Raw genomic sequence first — 25,445 nt, 5'->3', positions numbered from 1 at the left:
ATGTACTTTGCGTCCTAACCCCTATGCTTCTCTCCTCCAGTTTAACATGGGCTTGAGCATGAAGAGGGCATCTTTAAGTGATTTTTACCACAGTGGTGAGACTATCTGTTTAGATGCCCTTAATGGGCTTCTGTTGCTCCAAGCCTTTTTCTCATGTTATCACTTACCCTTAGGGTTCAAAGCAGAAGACTCCAGATTTCTGGACTCATCCTGTTCCCTATCATTTCTGTTCATGAACCAGCCAATTGTTGCCTGAGCCTGACTCTTCCTTGTACAGACTTACTAAGCAAAGCCAATAAGAATCGACACTGACTGTGTTTTCCAGCCTCTTCTCCTAGAGACACTGGTTTGGTATACACTTTGCTTGCCAAGTAATCGAGGACAACAGTTTTATTAAGTAATCTGCTATTATCTTTATCTTTTCAGCCTCCAGCACCAATTGTCTTGCCTTCCTCTGCCACACCACATATTTTAGGACTCCAGTGCAAGGGAGTAAATTTTGTGTTAATAGTAACACTAGCAGCTGTACAAATAAACCCAAGAGTTTTGATGGCTTGACACAGTAAGTTTTGTTCCGACTCATGAAGTGGAGCTGCGTGGTGGCCAGGCCAATGAGGTGCCTCCTCCCTGAAGTCATTCAAGGATTCAAGATGTCAAAAGAAAAGCCCTCTCCAACATGTGATCTCCAAGGTCACCCTGGGGGTCATGTCTATCCCATACCCATTCCAGCCAGCCAGAGACTAGAGGAGCATGGATGAGCTCCAGTGGGAGGATGGTGAGTCTCACAAAATTTCCCTCCCACTTCATTTTCTAGAACTCAGTCCCATGGCTCCATCTAGATGCAAGGTGCAGGGTGGAAGGGTGTATTCCTGGCTTTGCAGTCATCATTCTATGCTATGGAGGGGAAAGAATTAATTTTTTTTAGTGGACAGTTAGCTCATCTCCTACAATTTAAACCAAGAAATCCAAAAATAGTGCAAACTTGAAGCTCTCCCCTCTCTCCTCTAAACCCCTTCTCCGATTTTTCCTTTGGACTCACTGAAACCGGGGAATTGGCCAGGATGTGGTCCTTGGGCCCGAGGTGAGGGACCTTTCTCACCTGATTCAATTTGGGAAGAAAGCAAGGAAGGAACAGGCTGTGTATCTTTAAAGAACTGCTCCCTTCCCCGTTTTGATAGAAATACTTCTCAGACTAAGCAATTACTAACTGCTGGCTTTCAGGATTTTTTTAAACAAAGGAACTGAAAAGCTGAACCACGCTGCTCTTTGCTTCCCTGAGTGAGAGGAGGCAAAGGAATGATGGAGGGAAGTAGGAACCTGGAACAGTGCTTATGCAGTGGGACACTTTTCTCCGTTAATGACTCTTCACTTGAATAACAGGACATGGGAGGTGGGCTGCCTGCTGCAGCTAATGGTGCACTGTGGGATAGATATTGCCTGATATGGAGATGGGTGGGAACAGCCACTCCGGGGGCCATCATAAAACCAGTTTTACGGAAGAAGCCATCTTTGTTTAAAACCAAACCCGATCAAACATGGAACTCTCTAGTAGCCGATTCAGCACCAGCCACTCTCTTCTCAAATTCATTCAGTCACAGAAGCCCCAGGCACTCTCAGCCTAGAGAGAACCAGAGCAAATACATTTTACTCTTTGTAGAATGTGGGCTTTTGTGATTTAGAATGATCAATGTCTTACACACACAGCTGACTATCCACTCAGACCAAGTGACCCTTATCAAATAAATCCACAGATGAGGTTCTGGTTTATACAGAAGGGAGGGGGTTGCTCACTGTTCAAAATAATTCATTTCCTACTCTGTGTGTTTTTTCTAGTAAAGATCTGACTCTAAAAAAATGACACAAATGAAGTTATGTACAAAACAGAAACAGACTCACAGACATAGAAAATAAACTTACGATTACCAGGGGGCAAAGAGGGGTGGAGAGGGATAAATTAGGAGTTCAGGATTTGCAGATTCAAACTACTATATATAAAATAGATCAACAAGGTCCTCCCATATAGCACAGGGAACTGTATTCAATATCTTATAATAATCTATAATGAAAGAATATGAAAAGGAATATATATATATATTTATAACTGAATCACTAGGCTGTACACCAGAAATTAACACCTTGTAAATCGACTATACTTCAATTTAAAAAAAAACCGACTCATGGTGCATTTAAAATACAATGCAGTTCACACTCAACTGGTCAACGGTAGAGCAACTGTGTAACGTGAACACCCTGTAATAATGTAAGGACCTCAGTCCCGGCTCCAGGGCTCCGGGCAGCCCAGCTGTCACTGCGCAGACAGGTGGTGTAAAACAGCAGCCCTGCTGAGCCGGCTCACTTTCCAAACCCCTCAGCAGCCCAGTGTCCAGCCAGAGAGTGCGAGCGACGGCAGCGGCCACTGCTCCGCCACCAGCCCACACCCGTGCCCACAGCCCATGGAGCCCCGGGCACTCCTCCTGCTCCTCGGCCTCTGCTCAGGTAAGTGCTGGGACCGGGGGCTCTCCTTTGAGGCTGAAGTATTAGAAGCCCCCAAACCAGAGTCTTGCTTCTTTGATGGGAACATGGAATGGTGGGGCTTCCCCAGCCCGAGGCTGCTCTGTCAGTTTCTCACCGTTGTTGGCTTGACTGGGTTTGCATATCAGGACTTTTAGTCTGGGTTATCCAGTTAAAATAGGAGCTGCCTGGTCCAAAGCTACAAAGTTGACGTGAAGTCTCTCCCTCCATCAGTGCCTGCATCCGAGTCACCCCATGATCAGACGCAGCACCCCGTGCCCTACCCTAGACCTGCTACCATATGTGAACAACTGTAGGGACTTAGAATGGTGACTTATAACCACAAGCAACATGGTTAACAAGTCCTTTTATTGCTCTGGGAGAATTCTGAAAATGAAGAGGATTGATTGACAGCTCCATGTGCTGGAGGGAGAAACCTATTCATAAATGTAGCTAAACTCTCTTGAGAGATGAAATATTTTGTAATTTTTTTTAAACTTCTGAAGTTAAAAAAAAAACCCCATATGAATGCATTCCTGCCTACCTTTTTTTTTTTTTTTTAAGGACATTACTATATGTAGGTTTGGGTTTGAATTGAAAGCATAAAACCTTGCACAGCCCTTGACCTGCATTCAGCTCTGGAATGTGTCACAACACAGCAGCTGAAACACCGCCCTGAATCCCAAACTTCCGGTAGAGGGAAATAGATGTTCGCTGATTGCTTCATGTAAAAGTTTACTGGTGATATCATCCCAACTGAGAACAAGGCGGCTGACATTCTGTGATTTCTCTAATACTGCTCTGACAAACACAGGTCTTCTGGGCAAAAGAGGTTAAGAGCTTTGTTATTAATGTTTTTCAATAGCAGAGATGAGGGAAATAGCCTAAACTCAGATAAATTATATCCTGTGGGATTTGGACTCGATCCAGCCAAGGCTGGTCTGGTGGTGATGGGGATGTGTGTGTGTGTGTGTGTGTGTGTGTGTGAAAACACTATACTCAGTGGAAATTCTAAAGTGATGTTTTAAGTGGTATGACATAAAAATCCTTAAGAGATCACTTAGGACACCAGAAACCTCCCAAAAATGCATGTTAGGCTATTTTTTAAAGTATGTGATATGTGTTTAGATCAAACCTAGAGTTTGCTGGTATCAATTCACATGGATGGCTCACAGAAATTTAGGGCAAGATGAGGCAATCTAACACCTTCAATTTTTTGTATTATAGGGAAACTGAGGCTAAAAGACATGAGCTGCCCTGCCCAAGTTACTTAACTTAGAAATTTTGAAATGTGATCGGACTCTGTTATGTGTAGTCAGAAAACACAGCCTGAAATTGCGAAGGTAGCAAGAGACGTGGCACCAGGGTGATACAGAATCACCCGAGGTGATTACTAAAGGGATAGAATTCCTTTTGTCCAAACCAGCAGGCTGTTCCCCTCACAAAAATACAGACTGGACCAGTTTGGTACAAAAAGAACACTTTGCCAGAGTCTAGTAGGTATTCTGTGAGAACTGTTTCACACGTAGATGTATTTTTGATGTATTTGGGGGAAAGGGTGAGCTCCGTGTCCTCCTATCCTGCCATCTTGAAGCCCTTCCAAAAAGAACACTTTGAAATTGTGGCTGGGTTCCCCTCCTTAACTCAGTCCTCTGCGGGCAGAATTCTCATTCGTATCAGGGACACTTTTTCCGGTGTTAGCTTAACACTTAATGATCTCTGTTCTATTTATACAGCACTTTCATTATAACTCTTCCTCCCTTCCTTCTCAGGAGTCCCAGGGACTTCACTGCCACCTCTCTTATGGCACATTACTTTCCAACTTGTTGACAATTATTTATGTAAATGACAAGGGTCAACGTCCATGAGGTAGGAAGACAGGATTTGGGTCAAATTCACGTTTGTATACCTCAAAGTTCTCCAAATAAAGCTTTGCACACAGCCAGTGTTCAACAAATATGCTACTGAGTTAATGTTACCATCATCTGAATAAGGACGATCAACATGCTTTTTCCGAAAAGGGAGACTTTGACATTATTTACGCGTTTGTGTGTTTGTTAATTTACATCCTGCCCTTTCAAGAAAGTATTTACTGTGATTTATTGAATCCATGAAGAACTGGTCCAACTCTCCAGATCACACTGGAGTCAGGAACAGAACCTTAGAATTCTGACTTCAAGTCCTATTAGTTTTTGTTTTTGTTTTTTGTTTTTTTTTTTTTTTTTATCACTCTGCCCTGCTTTGGGGACAGAAAAAGGAAAAGAATACCAATGAACATGGTCTAAGAAATGCAGACCTCCTCGGAAATTCATTACGGAAGGCTTAAGGCCCCTTGTTATTGGTGAGGGGGGAGACGAGGAAGTGAGTGTCCCTGGGGCGCTGACCAGGCCTGGCTCCCCAGGCCTCCCTCCTGCTAGTAGACTTAGGGTTGGCCTGCATAGTTTTCCTGCTACATGATGCTGCCCCTCTGCTCTGCTGCTTTCTAGTGTGTTCTTTCTGTCAAACTGGAGTAGTCTCACTTAAAAATAAGCAGCCCCCAAGGCAATGCCAAAGCAATCACCTTAAACTCAGTGGGAAAGGCACTCAGCAATCCACGCCAGTCCCCCCTGCTCCCCCGCTGGGCTGGACAGGGCCTGCAACAGACAAGGCCTGGAGGACAGAGGATTGCTGTGTCCCAGGAGCTCCATGGGGTGACCGCCGAGATAGGGTGTTTGGGCACCGCGCTGCTCTAAGGGTCCTCAAATGCAGGTGGTTTTGGGGAGATGCCACATGAAATCTCTGCATGGACCCTTTTGGGTTCAGAAAATTTAGAAATGAAGAGGTAGGCTAGGTCAGGAGTTTGATACACAGAGTCCAGGAAGATCATTATGAAGATGTTTAAGCTGCACTGAAGGCTTCAAAAATCCGAATGGACACAGTACATTTGCTTTAGGGAGGCGGTAAAGGGCACAGGACCTGGTGTCGGACTGTGTCCATATACAACCCTACCTCCATCTAGCTGGGAACCTCCAACGCACTGCTCAGCTGTCCGGATCTCAGTGCTCCCACGCGTAAAGCAGCAGTAAAGACTTACCTCACAGCATTGCTACCAGGGTTCAGGAAGATACTACAAACACAAGACCTTTAACAAAGCTCTACCGACTAATTAAAAAGCATACTTTCGGGGGGATGAAAATGTTTCAGCTCCTTGTATAGCACAGTATTTCAAGATGATCTAAATTCCAGGTGAGAAATAATGGTAGAGAGCCTGGGCTCTGGGGTGGAATCCTGGCTCCACCATTTATGCAATCTGGGCCTCAGTTTCCTCATCTGTAAAGAGACGGCAGTGACACTACATACCACACCCAGTTAAGAGGTTTGAAAGTGTCAGTCTGCATAAAGCACGGAGAAGAGGGTCTGGCACCAAACAAGTCAAGAGTGTTAATTATTATCTTTACTGAGTGATAAAACTAGAAAAGGGGATTACTTTTTACTGCGTAATTATTTTGTTGACAAACTCTTCCAAGCTTAGGATACGAGGAGAAAAATAATAAAGAAAAATAACAGCCTGCATCTGGCTTGTTTCATTTTTAAATCTGTCTTGGCCCAGGGAAAGGTGTGGTGGTTTAGGCAATAACCAAGGGGAGATCTGGTTACAGGAACCCAGGCAGATGGCTTGTGTGTGTGCTTCCTCTCCCAAACCACAGCAGGCATGACTTACCCAGATCCTTCACAAGGCATTTGCTGGGATTTGGAACACATTTTCTCATAGGCGTAATGGCACACACAGTGGTGCCATTTCCAGGACAGCCCACAACACACTTAAACGTTAGCGCAGGAACACGGGGCAGAATGACAGGGCTCCCCCCTGAGCTCCGCCAGAGCCACGTGGCCTCAGATACGTCAGCCCACCTCTCAGGTGAGAAAGTCTCACCCGAGGCTGCTGAGGACCACATAGCACCGGACACAAAAAGGCTTTGGGCTCCGAGAGTACGCAATGCCATTGCCCTCCATGTGGAAGGAAAACGTAGCAAAGATTCCTTGGAATCACTCCTGCTCCTAATAGGAGCCCCAAACCCAGGTCAGCAACACACATGGTTTTCACTCTTAACAACATAATTGGGATATGAATTCATCAACAGCAGTATTTTTTTTAAATTATGATAAAATTCACATTACATTAAAATTACCATTTTAAAGGGCACAATCCAGAAGCATTAGGTACATTCGCAGTGTTATACAATCATCACCACTATCTAATCCCAGAACCTTTTCACCACCCAAAAAGGAAACTCCCCACTCCCCGCCCCCACAGTCCCTGGTAACCCCTAATCAACTCTCTGCCTCTATGAATTCAGCTATTCTGGATATTTCATATAAAGAGAATCATACAGTATGATTGTGTCTGACTTCTTTCACTTAGCATAATGTTTCAAGGGTCATCCATGTGGTACTGTGTATCAGACCTTCATTCCTTCTCATAGTTGAATAACATTCTACTGCACGGATATACTGCAATTTGTTCATCCATTTATCTCGATGGACATTTGGGTTGTTTCCATAATTTAGTTATTGTAAATAATGCTGCCATGCACATTCATGTACAAATTTTTGTGTGAACAGCTCTTGTGAGAATATACCCAGGAATGGCACTGCTGGGTCATATGGTAACTGTGTGTGTAACTTGTATGAGAAACTGCCAAACTGTTTCCCACAGTGGCTGTACCATTTTACCTTCTCCCCAGCAACATATGAGGGTTCCAGCTTCTCCACAACCTCACCAGCATTTGTCATTTTCAATTTTGTTAATTATGGGTTAACATCCTAGTGGGTGTGAGCCAGCATCCATTTTGGGCTGCTGTTCACAGCATCATCAGCTCTGAGGCCAGCCAATCCGAGACTTCACTGCACCAGGACCAGATTCTGAAATACCAAAACGGGCTTTGTGTGAACCTTGCCCCTCGTGTGTGCATGTTCCTAGTAAACTTGATTCAGCCAGAGGCTATATTAAGGAATGTCATCTGTCCAAAGTACAAGTAACGCAGAATGCCCCACTGGGAAGGGACCACACCAGCAGCTGCGCTTGGAAAGGAATTCAAGGCAACACTAGCTGCACTGGGTACTGTTCCACAGGGGGCCCGCGTGCCTGCCATTAGCCGGCCATGCCTCAGTTACTCACGTTAGCGGAGGCGGGGGCTGGGGAGCAGACTCTGACAGTGAGTGTGTCATTTGCTGTCTCAGCTGTCCTCGTCTTGGGCTCCGAACATGAGACTCGTCTGGTGGCAAAGCTATTCGAAGACTACAACAGTGTGGTACGGCCCGTGGAAGACCACCGCCAGGTCGTGCAGGTCACGGTGGGCTTGCAGCTGATACAGCTCATCAATGTGGTGAGACGGGGGGGCTCCAGGCTCGCCACAGCACCCACGCCTCTCACCCCTGAGCGCCCTCCCCTAGCCCCCTTCTTATCCTCCTAAGATGGGGCCTTATCTTTTTTCAGGATGAAGTAAATCAGATCGTGACAACCAACGTTCGTCTGAAACAGGTAACCCATCTAGATAATTGCGATCATGTTGTTCTTATTCACCCTGAAATTTAACCTGGGCCCAGAGGAAATCAATTTGGGTGGCAGGGATATGTACCCAAATGGTGAAAGTAGGTACTCTGGGGTAGTGGGACTACGGATCATGTTCTGGTGTTTTTCACTTTGTGCTTTTTCTGTGTGTATGAGTTTGCTAGGGCTGCTGGAACAAGGGCACAATCTGGACAGCGTAAATAACAGAAATCTATTGTCTCTCAGTTTTTGAGGCCAGAAGTCCAAAATTAAGGTATTGGCAGAATTGGTTCCTTCTGAGGATTGTGCGGGAGAATCTGCTCCAGGCCTCTCCTTCGCTTAGAGTTGGCTATCTTCATGTTTACATGACTTTCTTCCTGAATATGTCTCTGTCTTCAAGTGTCCCCTTCTTACAAGGACACGGTCATATTGGATCAGGGCCCACCTTAATGACTTCACTTTAACTTAATTACCTCTGTAAAGGCCCTGTCTCCAAATAAGGTCACATTCTGAGGTACTGGGGATTAGGGCTTCATATTTATTTGGGGAAGACAACTCAACATTGTGTTATGCATGTGGGCTGCATGTGGACATATGTTGCCTTTATCATGTAGAAAAAAATATATAATACTTTTTAAAAAAATGATGTTACCTGCTTGAGGAAAACATTCACAATAGGATCATTCTCCTTTCCAAAGGTGGGCAGTGTACATGGTAGATCTGCCATCACTTGGTGGCGTGAATTGAGGCTACCTTTGTTTTCTCATCTATGAAATGGGTCAATAATCACTCTTACCTCATGGGATCATTATGAGGCCTGAATGATGAATGTGGGTAAAATGCTTAGAACGGTGCCTGCATGTAGTCAGTGCTACATAAGTGTTTGCTCTTACTGCTTATTTAAAGTGAAAGCTGAATTCTCAAACCTTTCCTACTGGAGCACAATTTCTGTCAATATCTGAATTACCATGCCCATCAGAGCTCTTGATAACCCTAGATTTTTTAAAATATTTTTCATTTTTTAATTGACTAAATGTCTTCATTTCTAGCAATGGGTGGATTACAACTTAAAATGGAATCCAGATGACTATGGTGGCGTGAAAAAAATTCACATTCCCTCTGAAAAGATCTGGCGCCCAGACCTCGTTCTTTATAACAAGTAAGCAGAACAGACAGGACGGGGGTGGGGGTGGGGAGCGGACATTCCTGGGGCAGGTGGAGCCCAGGCGCCCTAGCGGCAGGGCTGCCACTCTCAGTATGCATCTCACCACTGTTCACATTAAATAACCCTGAAAAACCAAGAGCCAAGTTGACATGCTAGGGGTGCCATATGGTGTCTCATGTTATGAATAGAAACAATTATCAGAGCCAAATTGAATCAGGGCTGTGGGGTGGGGGACATTTAATCCCTGAGAACTCCTGAAGGGTGTATGGCAACGATCCAAGGAACCCAAAGTCAGATAATTGAGTTCCTTGGAATTAAATGTCCTTCCGACCAATAGGCTTGAACCTCCCAGGGTTGTTATTCATCACAGCCTCCCAGCATCCCAAGACGCTGCGTGCTGATGCTGGCCCGGGTTGCCTCTGTAGCCCATCCGCTGGGCTCCGCGACAGACTGCTTGTTGTGAAATTATAATGTGATTCAAGACACTCCGGTTTAATGACACTTTCATTATCATATGCCCTTCACTTGTCAAGGAATGTTCATTTCAAAAAGCATCCTCCCCAGGCTGGAGCATTCAACACTGGCCTAGAGGATTTGCAGTCTGACACTCTACAGCACGTGTCTGGGGCGAGCAGGCTGTGCGTTCCAGCAGACTCACCAGGGAAGGTGGCCAGGGCTAGTGAGTGGAAATGATACCTTTAAGGCAACCCTCCCCAACTTTGATTTTCTATTACATATTTTCCAATTATATCTGGATTCAAGCTTGAGCCAAAGTATCCAATCATTTGTGTGCACTTTTGGATAAATGTGTTGATAGTGTCTGTCTCTTAGAGTTAACTTTCTCTTTCAGTTAGAACGTGAGGAAGGCAATTAAAATCCTCTGGTCCTTTTGACAAACTCGCTCAGAAAGACCCTTGTTGGGGAGAGAACCCTGTTTCACCTGCTTATAGGGAGAGATGTAGCCCGTCCTCTCCCTCTTCTCTGCTGGGAGTGTCCAAAGCTGCATAGTGTTCTGGATGCAGCCTCTTCCCAGTGCCAAGGAAAAACCAATGGGAAGAAAATCTCTTGATTTATGAAGTGAGGCACAGTATATACCACACGTCCCTGAAAGCCCACCATGGCAGACCCCACCTACTTTTCAGCACCTATTATGGTGTCCTGCTCTCTGCCAAGGCCTTGGGGCACAGGCTGTTTTGGGACGCGCAGGCCACCCACTGAATAAGACCTGCAGAAGTAGCTCATTATCTTTTAGTACCTACCATGTTGTGGATTTTTTTCTTTTTCTTTTTGGAGGGTAGGTAATTAGTTGTTTTTTTTTTCATGGAGGTACTGGGGATTGAATCCAGGACCTTGAGGATGCTAAGCAGGTACTCTACCACTGAGCTATACCCTTCCCCCTTGTTGTGTTTTGTTTTTTTTTTTTTTAATGAGAAATTATTACCCACATTTGAAAATCAGGAAATACATTCAAATCCGAATTTTCAGCCTCTCTAGAAAAATCCAACATCCAAAAATATGGAACCTTGGATTCAAAATTTAGATTTCCAGCTTCCGAGGAAGAATCAAATATCAGGCACCATCGAGCCTTCGCTGCCACGCAGACACCACGGCAGTGCTGGGTGGTGCCCCTCCTTAGAGCAGAGAGGGGCTCTCCCAAAGCCAGGCTCACTCCTCCCTCCTTCCTCACCTGCCAGGCCCTGGAGACATCTGAATTTGAGACCCCACCCCACTGAGTTCAAAAGAGTTCTTTAAAAGGTAATAGACCCCTTCCTTAATCTGCTTGTCACATTAATGAGTCACTAGCCATGTTTTTATTTAAAATTTCTCAGGGTTTCCCAATAAACTTTTAAAGTATATCAGAGAAGGGACAGATAGACAGGAACATTACAAACAGTAGTGAGGACAGGGAAGGAAAATTCTAGGATGCCGTGCAGTCGTGTTACCTGTCATTTCTTTAAAACTGTAGATTTTCGGGTTCTTCCCCAGATATCCTGATTCAGCACTTGGATAGTGCACAGGAATATATATTTTATTTTTTTAATTGAAGTGCAGTTGATTTATAATATTGTGTTAGTTTCAGGTGTGCAGCATAGTTACTCAGGTATTTTGCTGATTATATTCTGTCAGAGTTTATTACAAGATTTTGGCTATAATTCCCTGGGCTGTACAGTAAATCCTTGTTGCTCATTTATTTTAGGTACAGTAATTTGTATCTGTTAATCCCATACTCCTAATTTGTCCCTCCCCTCCTCCCTCTTTCCTTTTGTAACCATAAGTTTGTTTTCTATGTCTGTGAGTCTGCTTCTGTTTTGTATATAATTCATTTGTATTACTTTTTGGATTCAGGAATCTATATTTTAAACAAGCACCCCAGTGATCTTTATTATCAGACAAATTTGGAAAACGTCCCCATAGATAAAAAGCCATGCAGCCTGAAAGAAAGCTTCTATAATTAGCACCTGAATAATTAACAGCTGTCTCCTGTTAACATCCCCAAGCAGAACGGAAGCCTCATCTTGACACTTGCAGCCATGTTCCTCTTTTATCCCAATTGTAGTGCAGATGGTGACTTTGCCATTGTCAAGTTCACCAAGGTGCTCCTGGACTACACTGGCCACATCACCTGGACACCTCCCGCCATCTTTAAAAGCTACTGTGAGATCATCGTCACCCACTTTCCCTTTGACGAACAGAACTGCAGCATGAAGCTGGGCACCTGGACCTATGATGGCTCTGTGGTGGCCATCAACCCGGTAGGTGGTCACCTCATGTGAGGAGGTGGGATTCAGGGAAAGCGTGATTCAGGTCACCAACTCTGCCCCTCCACAGTCATAGGCTCTCAGCACCCATTAGAAAGTTGGGGATCATCTAGTTTGATGGTTCTTAATTGGTTGAGAAGGTTCTTGATGTGCTGCAGAAGAGAACCACCTAGGAGCTTAAATAATTCCCTGTGCCCAGGCTCAGTCCCTAGAATTCTGATTTTATCAGCCCGGAGTGGAGCTGGGGCAGCAATATGGCTTAAACCTCCCAGGAGTCTTGAATGTGTAGTCAACATGGAAACTAACAATAGCCCAAACCCCCTCATTTTACAGGAAAGGAACATATAAGAGGTTCCCTCCTGGGTAGGTGACAGCACTGGAATCTGTTGCCTTGTCTCAGCTGATTAGGAAACCCTGCCCCTCTTCCTCAGGGTGACGAGGCTGGGATTTCAAAGTTTCATTCATCTTCTCAGGAGAGTGACCAGCCAGACCTGAGCAACTTCATGGAGAGTGGGGAATGGGTGATCAAGGAGTCCCGGGGCTGGAAGCACTGGGTGTTCTACGCCTGCTGCCCCTCCACCCCCTACCTGGACATCACCTACCACTTCGTCATGCAGCGCCTGCCCCTCTACTTCATCGTCAACGTCATCATCCCCTGCCTGCTCTTCTCCTTCTTAACCGGCCTGGTGTTCTATCTGCCCACAGACTCAGGTGGGTGCAGTGGCCATGGCGGCGGCTGCTGATGCTGAAGGCTCTTGTGCTGCTATTTTGGGAAAAGCCAAAAATAACCATGGCTAACAAACAAATTCAGGCAGACAGACCCAAATCAGCATCCCTGGGGAGATGTAGGTACTGAGCGGCCATGTGCAGTGGTGACGTCACGGCTGGAGCAGGCTACAGGGCAGGCGGAGAGTTGAATGTGACCCTGAAGATACATGTACACAGCTCAGTCTAGTGAAGGGAACCACCACCAACACCTGTTTGCTGAATACCTGCTGTGGGCGCAGAAACGCGCTGCCTACGGCGTAGACCACAGACACTCCGCGTGCCCCTTCCCCTGTGAAGTCACTTGCTCGTATGATGAATCTAGGTCCTCCCTCTTTTGCCCACTGCCTGCTGCCTAAAAATAGCTTTTTCTTATCTGTTTCCAGCTGGCAGTATCTTTACACTCAAGACCATACTTCCCAAGCGGCAATTCTTACTCCCATATCAGCCTGGACAGCTTATTTACCTCCTACTGAATAATCACATCTGTGACATAATTTCACCAAACACCAACAATCTACCGAAAAGGGGGAGAGGGAACACATATGTCTGCCAGCAAGTCACTGCTCTTAAACAGTTTATGGCAGACAAGGAGAGAAAAAAGCAAGATGGTAAGGATAATCCTCAAGCTTTATAATAGGTAACAATTTTATCAAACTGACAAAAAAAAAAAAAAAAAACCCACCACCACCAACCCCACAAGTCTAAATCCAACTTTCCAACAAGGAAAAAGCAAGCTTATGCCTTTCACTCATTCAACAAATACCTGTCGAACAACTGCTATGTGGCAGAAAGAATTCACCCCACAGCATGTATGTTCTAGGAATTGTACGTGTTCTTAACCAAATGATCACAAACAAATATTTTCTTCAATTTTCTAATCAAATGAAACTTTTTCTTTTTTCTGAGGGGGAAGTAGGTTTCTTCGTTGATGTCAGCTTGGATGAGGTACTGGGGATTGAACCTGGGACCTCTTGGGTGCTGAGCATACGCTCTACCACTTGAGCTATATATACCCTTCTTCCCCCTCAAATGAAGCTTTTTAAAGTGAAGAGAGAAAACACTAAGCAGGGAAACATGGAAACTAATCAGTTTCCATAAATACCAAAGGATTTATGCTTGAAAAGCATTTAGAACAGTGAGACTGCTTGATAAATGTTAGCTATTATTATTATTATCAGTAATCAAGAAGTTTGATGTACCTTGATCAATATTTGGATGTTTACAATTCTGTCATCTTTTTCACTTTTGAAGTCTTTCCTACCACCCAGGTAGAACTGACAATTTCTTGTTTGTATCCATTCTGTATCCAGTATACATTCCTAGCATCTGGAAACATCCAGGAAGGAAAACTCTGGAAAGCTCCACACTGGAGAGCAGGGCCTCACGAGGGTCCCAGGACACAAACAGCAAGACCAGCACAAGGGAGGTCCCTTCCAAAGGCTCCCTACTGCATCTGAGCTCGTCAGTCCTCACAAAAATATTCCCTTGCTATTCGGCCCCTGGTTTTCTGGTTTACTTGTCCAACCAAGACTCCATCAGGGAATTGTTCCCCATGAAATGATAGGGCCTGGAGAAAAGACCTGGGGACACAGGAGTCCCTGGTCCCTTAGTATGAAAAATAAAAAATCAAAACAAGAAAAGAATAAATCATCCTCTTGGATGAAGATGAGAAAGTGCATGGTGTGAAATCATTGATTTTGTTCTTTCTTGGCTTTGGTCTTGCAGCTTCCTCCCACAATAAGAAAAAGATACGTGTGCTTCTAGGCTGCCCATCCATCTGCTGAGTAACAAGTAGGCCAGGCTGTGGTTCCATTTCATGAGGTTTAAGACCTTCTGCTGCAGATGGAAAAACTGCCTCCTGGGGTCTAGCTTGCCATCCAGAACCCCTCTCTGTTCCCTGGGTTCTGCCAAGAAATGGAATTCTGGGGCACGAGATGAAGTAGCCATTCTCTGCTTGGCAGCCTCTAATGACAATGCCTGTCACTTGCCATTGTCAGCAGAGCTAAGGTGCCAAGGTCTCATGGGAAACCCTGAGAATTTCCCAGAATCAGGCTTTGAGAACATGCTGGTGACATTCCTTTCACCCTTGGGTTTTGGTGGTGTGTTTGTTTGCTGGGGCTGCAGACAAAGGGCCACAGACTGGTGGCTTAAACAACTGAAATTTATTTCCTCACAGTTCTGGAGGCTGAAAGTCCAAGATCAAGGTGTCAGCAGGGCTGGTTTCCCCTGAGGCCTCCCTCCTTGGCTTGCAGGTGACTGTCTTCTCCCTGAGTCCTCACGTGGTCCTTCTTCTGCATGTCTGTGTCCTAATCTCCTCTTCTGATAAGGACACCAGTCATGTTGGATGAGGATGCAACCTAAGAACTCATTTTAATTTAATTACGTTTTTAAAGGCCTTGTCTCCAAATGCAGTCCCTGAGGTGCTGGGGCTTAAGGCTTCAACACATAAATTTGGGGAAACGGCAATTCAGCCTGTAACAGGTGTGTTTTGGTGTTTGCTTTTTCTTCATTTTGTCCAGGAGAGAAGATGACCCTGAGCATCTCTGTCCTGCTGTCCCTGACCGTGTTCCTTCTGGTCATCGTGGAGCTGATCCCGTCCACCTCCAGTGCTGTACCCTTGATCGGGAAGTACATGCTGTTCACCATGGTGTTCGTCATCGCGTCCATCATCATCACCGTCATCGTCATCAACACGCACCACCGCTCCCCCAGCACCCACGTCATGCCCGAGTGGGTGCGGAAGGTGAGTGAGCAAGATCCCTGCTCACTTTGCACAGGGCAGCCCCTCCCTCAAGGACCTCTGCAGATCTCCCCTTCTGGGTGGCCAGCGGCGTCCCAGCTAACCCTGCTGGGCACTTAGGAACTTAAAAGTCCCTTCTGGGCTATAGGGGATTTGAGGAAGGATCTTTCTTTGGCATCTTGCTAGGGATGAATAAATCATGTAGCCTCTCCGGGGAGATAAGAAAACCAGAATTATCAAAACCCACTCCAAACTCAAGTTTAAAGAATCTCTTTGTGGAGGGGAAGGTATAGCTCAGTGGTAGAGTGCCTGCTTAGCATGAACAAGGTCCTGGTTTCAATCCCCAGTACCTCTGTTAAAAAACAAATACATAAAAACCTAATTACCTCCCCCCCAAAAAAATTTTTTTTAAATAATGTCTTTGATGAGAGATGAATAAATTGCTGTCTTTTTATTCAAATGCTATGAAATCTTGAGATGTCTGTACGTCTTCCAATTTGTGAACAGACTGCTTACATTTTGCTGATAGAATCATCTGCTGAGATTAGAATAAAGGCTAGAGATGGGGGGGCTTGATGAGAGATTGTTAAAGAGTTAGTTTTAGTGAGGAACTCGGGCTCAAATATTTACATTACTGAATTCGGAAATGTAACATTTCAAATATGTCAGTTCTTTTATACATCTTCACAGAGATACTAACGTCCGGTCTCTTGTGCACAACACAAAAGATCTGTCATGAATTGACAGAGAAACTACTGCTTGCAACGTATTCTTTTGGGTGGAGAAACAGTCCCTGTATCTTTAAAGCCTGTGAAGTGACTTCTGGCAATACCTATGTTGCATTTCTTCAGGAACAAGAAACAGAAGAAAACAATCTAGCTGTTTTGTGGAGCCAAAACCTTATTTATTTCTTAGCCAGAGGGGCCCTTTCTTTAAACTTATGATCTTGAGAACATCTTGGCCTTGAAAGAAATGGGCTCCTTTTTGACGTCCGTAAGCTTAAACTGCACTGGTTTTTTATGCGTTTGATAGCTGCACACAGGCGCCCTCCAGTGGCGATCTGCTTGCATTACAGAATCACCTTTGTTAGCCTTAGTCACTTGACAGGCCACGGGCTACACATGAAGGAACTTTTGAGAAAGGTTCTAGTACAGTCCTTTTGTTTTAGAGGCAAAGAGGCCGAGGCCCAGAGGAGCTGAATGATTTGACTAAGGTGGCATTGCTTATTCAAAATCAGAGTCTGATGCTTGCCCTGCTGACAGTAATTCCCCTGCATGGATTTTTTTTTATGTTAGGTTTTTATCGACACTATACCAAACATCATGTTCTTCTCCACGATGAAAAGGCCATCTAGAGAAAAACAAGACAAGAAGATTTTCACAGAAGACATTGATATTTCTGACATTTCTGGGAAGCCAGGGCCTCCGCCCATGGGTTTCCACTCTCCCCTGATCAAACACCCCGAGGTGAAGAGTGCTATCGAGGGCATCAAATACATCGCAGAGACCATGAAGTCAGACCAGGAGTCCAATAACGTAAGCTCTGTGGCTTGAAATCTGCACCTCTGGGTTTAAATGATCAAATGCTCATGCACAGATGGATGGATGGGTTTGGCTTGATGGGTAGGTTGGAGTTTAAGGGACAGCTACTGACATAAGATGTACCTGGTAACCACTTCCAGGTCATCTTAGCAAGTCATCACGTTGTGAATAACCTATTCAAAAAATAAAGATCACGATGCCAGCAGCGGGATGATGAGGGCTTTGAGACTGACAGATTGAAGGGCCCCCATATGATGGGTAGCACGAACACTGTGAGTCCGTGATGCCCTTAAGGAAATTCTAACACACTCCTCTCTCCCAGGCGGCCGAGGAATGGAAGTATGTTGCGATGGTGATGGACCACATTCTGCTTGGAGTCTTCATGCTTGTGTGCATCATTGGAACCCTGGCTGTGTTTGCAGGTCGGCTCATTGAATTAAATCAGCAAGGATGAGCAGAGACCTGAGCTGAACCTCAGCGCCAGGGAGGTTTGTCCACTTGGATACACGCTTAGTTATCAAACATTTAATTTTCTGTATTTATTATTCATGACAAAGATTTATGTTTACCTAAGGTTAAGGCCTCAAAGTGTTTTCACATTGCTTCTCCCTTCACTCCTGCTGTGGCTGACTGGAGAGTGAACCTTTTGCAGTAAATGAAACTAGATCTCTACAAGAAGTGTTCATTCCAGTTCAGAGAAGAATTTAGCCCAGGATAACAGAGGTTTTCTGTTTTTGTTTTTTTTTTTTTTTTTAAGCACAGAGTATATCCTTTGCTTAAAAATCAGTTCTGTATCTACTTAAAAAACCCCATATACCAGACCCCAAAAGATAAAGTATTTGATTTGGAGAGAAAGAAAGCAGTAGAAAGACAATAGGTGAATTCTAGAATGGCCAACCCAATGCAAACTGCCTCAAAACCCCACATTTTAAAGTAAATTTCTACAAATATATATGTATATATCCACAGCTTGGACATTATGCCATATACCAGAAATTGACACATTGTTAACTGAGTATACTTCAATTAAAATAAAAAAAATAGATTTCTAGAACTGGGAGGTGAGGGAAGGACTTCCCAGTCTAACACAGCACTGAGTTTGATGCTCAGGGTTTGGAGGAGGACAGGTCCTGACTGGTACAGAGTGTGGGGCCGGGCACTGTGGGAATCATCTCACACGTATGGTTTCATTTATCCTCATAACACTCATAAATGTCCCTAATTAACAAATGAGAAAACTGAACTTGAGGGAGGTTAAGTTTATTGCCCAAACTAGCCAGTAGACCTGACACTGGAACCCAGACATTGTGGGTTCAAAGTAGCTCTGGGCTGGGTCAGTCCATCTGCTCACTGGCTCTTTGGATCCACCCTGGCTCCATCTGGGCCATTCTGTAACTCTGGTCAGTGTTTTTGAGAGGGGCAAACTTTGTATCAACCATCTTTCTGCCTTCCCAATTAAACTATCTGCCTTTCCCCCCAGTCCTTACCCCAATCCTGGTTGGGGTTCTAGTTCTACAAATGAAATCAGAAATGTGTGTACATGCCACCAACATTTCTAAAATTTTTGACAAGTCAGTAGGTGGGAAAATTATGTCCTTTCCCCATAGGAACTTTCAAGCCACAGGGCACTTCACCCCAGAACTAGACGATGTGCAGCTCTGGGCTCAGCAATGGCCACCAGACCCCCTGAACACATCTCACCCATATCAGTACCAGGGAGAGCAGGGAATGGCACTGCCACGCAGCCTGTCTGAACCCACGTGGTTTCAAACTGTGTTTCCATGGGGTTTCCCATCACACACCCATGGCAGGATTGAGGGCCTTCATTTAAGAGTAAACTGAAGGGAAAATATTTTGGCGATTCCTCAAAAAGCTAAATATAGAATTATCATACGATCCACCAATTCCACTCTAGGTAAACATCCAAAAGAATTGAAAGCAGGGACTTGAACAGATACTCGGACACCAATGTTCACTGCAGCATTATTCACAATAACTAAAAGGTGGAAACCACCCCAGTGTCCATGAATAGATAAACAAAGCATAGTAAATACATGTATATAAATTCAATGGATTATTCAACCTTAAAGAGGAATGAAATTTGGATAAATGCAGATCAACCTTGAAAACATGATGCTAACTGAACAAGCTAGATGCAAAAGGGCAAATTTTGTATGATTATACTTATAGGAGTTACTTAGAGTAGTCACATTCATAGAGACAGAAAATAGATTAGAGGTCACCAGTGTGTAGGGGAGGCGCGAGTTATTGTTTGATGGGTAAAGTTTCAGTTTGAGGTGATGAAAAAGTTCTGGAAATGGATGGTTGTGATAGTTAACAACATTGTGAATATAATTAATGCCACTGAATTTTACATTTAAAAATAGCTAAGATGGTAAAATTTATGTGTATTTTACCATAATTAAAAATAAAATAAAAATGAAAAAATGGTAAGTTTCATGTTATGTATATTTTACAACAACTAGAAAAAAACGAGAGAAGGTGAGAGATCCAGTACCTAAATCTGCTGCTTGGCTAATTCATCAGAGTCCCCCAGGACTCACTATTGATCCATAGAAGGAACTTAAAGTCATTTTGTCTGTACTAAGGAAACTAAGGCTCAGAGAAGTGACCTCCCTCAGGTCACAGAGCTGGCTAGTGACAAACCAGGTCTCTTAACTCCTGCTCTCATGCTGTTTCCTTCACATCAAATAATCCATTTTCCCCCTCAAAATCAGGCCCTCCAACGTGCTCCCTGCTCACCACCTATCCTGGAAGCCAGTGGGGTGACCCTGAGCGGGTACAACAGTGTTATAGTGTGTAGCTCCACCAGCCCCTACATATCTGTTCCACAATCTGTCACCAAATCAACGACTTTCATCTTCGGAATCTCTTTCCCTAGTTAAGGGCTGATCTCCTGATGAAGCGGGAGGGGAGGCAGAGCGTGCTGGGATCCCCACCTGGAGGTGAGCGCCCAGCCCTGTCCTGCCCCATGTGGCTTTGTTGATGTGTATGTCAGGGTAGCAGGATGACTTCTTGGAAAATAAGGAGCATCCTTGAACTGGAACAGAGACAAGTAAGTTTTCTTGGGGGGTGGGGTGGGGATTATGGACTGAAAATGGAAGCAAAAATTATTCAGAGCTAATCCCTATGTTTTTTTTTTTTCTTCTCTGGTTTTCAGAACTGGGATTTTACTAAATTGGAAGTAATTAACAATTAAATCAGATGGGAAGAAGTTTTGAGGCTGAGGTGGGAGGTAGCTGGTTTGGGCTCCAGTCACTGTGGACCACGATGCCAATCCTGGGGTAGAGGGGACCAGGCAGAGGAGCTCAGGAGGCTGCCTCCTTGCCCACCGCCCGAGCTCTCCCCCCACATCCTAACAACTGGGACTTGCCCTGAAGCCTAAGTCCTCCTGCTCCTAGTTCTCAGTCCACTGTTCTCCGGGCCATACCCGCCCCTGCTACTACTTGAGGTCTAGCCCTACTCCAGTCCTCCAACAGCCACAGCCACAGAGGTCTATCTCCTCCACTTGAGTTCTTCAACTTCACTCCCCCAGTCACTCCCCATGCTGCCAGGAAGCCCCAGAGGGAGCCAGGAGTGGAGAAGAATGCTGGGCTTGGCTCCTGCCATCCCCCAGAACAGACTCAGAGGGTCACCCCTGCACGCTCAGCCCACCACCCCTCCCCGACCCCAACCTGGAAAGAACAGAATAGCAGCTGAGCCAACTCATGGTTTCCTCCTCCCTCTGTGGCCAGGCGGCATCCCAAGTGATTGTTTCAAAGGCCCAGGGAGAGAGCTGAGCTCATAAGCTCCGGCCTCTCCCTACCCCAAAGCTTGGGGCTGCCAGCACCTGGAGGAGCTGCTCAAATCCATGGGAGGCACTGGGAGGAGGCCAGGGCCCTCAGTCAGTCAGGTCAGTGCTCCCCAGTAATCAACCCACAAGTTCTGCAGCATCTGGACTCCTCTGGCCAGGGCAGGTGGTGGGAGAGCCTCCTTCCAATGGCCTTTGGCAGCTGAGTCAGCAAGAGGCACAAGACCTGCTGCAGGGCAGAAGGGCTGGTGGCGGCTGGGCTTCAGTGATCATCCTTCGTGTGGGCATGAAGCGCCACAGCTCACAGAAAGCTCTCACCTCTTCTCTCCCCTCAGTCCTCACTGTGCCCTGCAGGGTGGAGGTTGCTGTTATCAGTGTTCCCATTGGACAGGGGGGACACTGAGGCTCAGAGGGGAGAGTGTCAGAAGTGTCTCAGCAAACAAAAAGCTGAGCAGCTGCACACGGAAACCATCAACAAAATAAAAAGGCCGCCTACTGAACTGGAGGAAATATTGCAAATCACATGTCTGAAAAGGGGGTGCTATCCAAAAAATATAAAAAATTCATACAACTCAATAGCAAAAAAAACCAAAACAAAACCTGATTTAAAAATGGGCAGAAGACCTGAATGGACATTTTTCCAAAGAGAGACATAAAAATGGTCAACAGGTATAGGAAAAGATGCTCAAAATCATTCATCTCTGGGGAAATGCAACTCAGAACTACAAGGTGTCACCTCACATCTGTCAGAATGGCTATCATCAAAGGACAAGAACTAGCAAGCATTGCCGGGGGTGTGAAGAAAAGGGGACCCTCACGCACCGCTGGTGGGAGTGTGAATTGGTGCAGCCACAATGGAAAACAGTGTGCAGGAGCCTCAGAGAATTAAAAATACAACTACCCTGTGATCCAGCAGTTCCACTTTTGGAATTTATCTGAAGAAATAAAAAACACTAACTGGAAAAGATATTTGTACCCCCATGTTCATTGCAGCATTATTTATAATAGCCAGGATATGGACACAACCTACATGTCCATCAGTGGGTGAATGGATACAGAAAATATGATACACACACACACACACACACACATATTATGTAGCTGTAAAAAAGAATGAAATCTTGCCATTTGAGACAACATGGATGGACCTTGAGGACGTTCTGCTAGGCGAAGTAAGTCAGACAGATAAAGACAAATATTGAATGATCTCATTTAGATATGGAATCTAAACTACAATAATAATTTAAAAAACCCAAACCAGGCTCATAGATACAGAGAACAGATTGTGGTCACCAGAGGCGAGGATTGGGGGAGGGCAGTGAAATGGGTGCAGGAGTCAAAATGTACAAACTCCCAGCTATTAAAAAAAAAAAAGTCGTGGGGATATAATGTACACATGGTGACTACAGTTAATAAAGCTGTATTGAATATTTGAATGTTGCTAAGAGGGTACATCTTACAAGTTCTCACCACAAGAAAAAGTTTTTCTATAACTATGTAAGGTGATGGATGTTACCTAGACTTGTGGTGATCGTTTCACAACATATACAAATATCGAATCATTATGTTGTGGACCTGAAACTAACATAATGTTATATGTTAACTATACCTCATTAAAAAAAAATTGAAGTAGAGCTGCTCATTGCTTTGTGGTGTCTGGATTAGACTCTGAAACAGTAAAGGACCTTAGTGAAAATCTGGTGAAATTGGAATAAAGTCTATCGTTTACTTAACAGTGCTGTACCAATCTTAATTGCTTCGTTTGGACAAGGTACCATGGCTATGCCAACAGTGAGGGAAGCTGGCTGAAGGGGATGTGGGAACTCTTCGTACTATTACGATGGTCTAATTGTTTGTGTCTTCCCCAAATTCATAGGTTAAAATCCTAATGCCTAGTATGATGGTATTAGGGAGTCAGGCCTTTGGGAGGTACTTCGTCATGAGGGCAGAGCTCTCGTGAAAGAGATTCATTCTCTAATCAAAGAGGCTCCAGAGAGCTAGCTTGCCCCTTCCACCAGGTGAAGACAGAGCAAGAAGTCGGCAGTCTGCAGTCTGCAGCTCTAAAGAGGATCCTCACCAGAACGCACACAACCAGGCAGGCACCCTGATCTCGGACCTCCAGCCTCCAGAGCTGTGAGCAATGAATTTCTGTTGTTTATAAGCCTCCCAGTCTATGGTATTTTGTTATAGCAGCCCAAGCAGATTAAGACTACTATCTTTGCAAATTTTCTGTAAATCTAAAATCACTCAAAAACAAACATTTTATTAAAAAGCAGAGCTGGGAAGGGAGGGGATAAAAAGGAAAAGCCAGAAACAGTACTTGACTTATTTCAACTCAAGTTCAGGATCCTTTCCATGTTTTTCTGCAATTGCTATTGACAAGAATGTGCAGAAATGGAAACCCTTGTGTGTTGCTTTTGAGAAAGCAAAATGGTGTAATCACTCTGGAAAACAGTTTGATGGCTCCCCAAAAAGCTAAACAGAATTACCATATGATCCAGCAATTCCATTTCAAGGTATAAACCCAAAGGAATTCAAAGCACGTACCTGAACAGATACTTGTGCACCCATGTTGATTGCAGTGTTATTCACAAAAGTCGAAAGGTGGAAACAAGCCAAGAGTCCATCAGTGGATGGATGGGTAGGGGTGGGTATAGCTCAGTGGTAGAATGTGTGCTTAGCATGCCTGAGTTCCTGGATTCAATCCCCAGTACTGTCATTAACCAAAAGAAAGAAAAAGAAAAAGGAAAAGGAAAAGAAAAAAAGGATGAATGGTTAGAGGAAAATGTGATACATACATACAATGAAATAGTATTAAGCCTTAAAAGGGAATGAAATTCTGACACATGCTAAAACATACATGAACCTTGAAAACATTATTCTAAGTGAAATAAAACAGATGCAAAAGGACAAACATTGTCTGATGCCACTTAAATGAGATATCTGTGGAGCTGGGTGGTGCTCTCTGAAGCCGCTCTGAAGTCCATAAAAACCCCCTACTCCTGGGCTTTCCATGTGCCTTGAGCTGACTGGCACCCTTAACCCCGACTCCCCACTCCTGGACCCAGGTATGCCTGCATTTCTTCAGGATAAAAACATCTTTCCTTGATGTGTGTTTACCCTAGCAGAACTAACTGCCCCCCAGAAATGGCTAAACTTACAATACCCTAGGCAGATAGGCCTCAATACACATCCTGCCCTTACTGGAGTCATAAATCCTATTACTTAATAGTTCCTGACAAGCCTCACCTCACCTGTAATCAGTTGGGTACCTGTGCACGAGCTGAGCACACAACCCCTCTGTTCACCAACAATTCCCACAAAAGACCCCAGCAACTGCCCCTCGGTGCTCACACGGACACCTCTCATCTGTGTGGCCCACTGTTGCCTGGAGCAGCCTATCTATTAAACTCTTCCTTTGTTTCTTAAACATTTTTCTTGTCTTCGGTAAATTCTTTTACCACCCACAACACGGGCCCGCTGTGTCCCTCACAATCCCTAGGAGAGTCAAATTCATAGAGACAGAAAGTAGAAATGGTTACCAGGGGCTGAGTGGAGGGCCAAGCCATTGCTTGACGGGTACAGGGTTTCAGTTCTGGATGATGAAAAATTTGTGGAAACAGAGAGCAATGATGGTTGCAAAACCTTGTGAATGTACTTAATACTGCTGAATTGTACACTTAGGGATAATTCAAATGATAAATTTTATGCTATGTGTATTTTACCACAATAAAAAGTGTTTAAAATCACAGACTTCTCCTTTTTCATCCTTGAAAAGAGACTCTGAGTGAGGACTGAGTGAAAATGGGACCCGGATAGAGAAACTAGTTTCCTCTTGGGGGAGATTAATCACCCCCTGTCTACACTCAACCTTAAGGGGGCCTCCTCCAACAAAACCCCAACGTATATCCCCTCAGGAAGTCACTAGGAAGGGCAGAGCAGTGAAACTGTCCCACTTCACATTTAAACCCACTTTTGGGCAAGCGGCCACCTGCCACCCAGGGAGCATATGTGAGGGAACAGCAGTGAGCAGGCTGCGGGGGGGGGGGGTCTCCTGTCTCTTCCCAATCCTTGGGCACCTCCTCCCCAAGTCTTTCTTAGCCCTCTATCCACGGGTGAAGGCCCTGTTAAGGTAATTTGTAAGAGTACATGTTTTAGCTGGAAAAATAAACCTCTTAAGCAATCTTTATTTTTTGACCATCAATTCAATGCAGTATATAAGCCTGTGTTTCCATTCCCGTTCGCTAGCCCTTTGCACTTACTGCTTTGTTTTCTTCTATACCTGTCTGACATCAAGTCCTAGCTTGGAATCTCCCCGAAAGACACAGACTGTATTTGTGTTTATATTCCCAGGTATTAGCCAGGTAGGTGCTCAAGAAACTGTATTGAATAAATGATAGAAGAAGCAAATGCGTGGTCAGTCAAGCAAATGAAATTGTGTTTACAGCCTCTCGTTCTTGCACTGACAATCTATCATGATGTCATTGGTCTAAACAAATGCCTATGGCTTCAGCTGTACCATCTGAATCTCTTACACACCATGTTTGTTAACACGATCACTATAGGCTTTCAGCCTGAGAACAGGCATAGTTCTAGGACAGCCAGGTCTGTAAGCACTTC

At 44.7% G+C, this 25,445-nt stretch overlaps 1 protein-coding gene across 1 annotated transcript; it reads left to right on the top strand.

Annotated features, from left to right (window-relative positions):
• The first annotated feature begins 2,453 nt into the window (after positions 1 to 2,453).
• On the top strand, positions 2,454 to 17,589 carry CHRNA1 (cholinergic receptor nicotinic alpha 1 subunit). Its single transcript, XM_010990133.3, has 9 exons — positions 2,454 to 2,496; positions 7,732 to 7,877; positions 7,988 to 8,032; positions 9,091 to 9,200; positions 11,764 to 11,959; positions 12,439 to 12,676; positions 15,253 to 15,476; positions 16,769 to 17,008; positions 17,337 to 17,589. Exons 1-9 carry the CDS (start codon positions 2,454 to 2,456, stop codon positions 17,466 to 17,468), a joined length of 1,374 nt encoding a protein of 457 aa, XP_010988435.1. The 3' UTR covers positions 17,469 to 17,589.
• Positions 17,590 to 25,445: the final 7,856 nt, after the last annotated feature.

The sequence above is a fragment of the Camelus dromedarius genome, chromosome 4 (genome assembly GCF_036321535.1).
Source record: "Camelus dromedarius isolate mCamDro1 chromosome 4, mCamDro1.pat, whole genome shotgun sequence".
In the NCBI taxonomy this organism is placed as follows: Eukaryota; Metazoa; Chordata; class Mammalia; order Artiodactyla; family Camelidae; genus Camelus; species Camelus dromedarius.
This window is presented reverse-complemented; position numbering and strand designations above follow the sequence as displayed.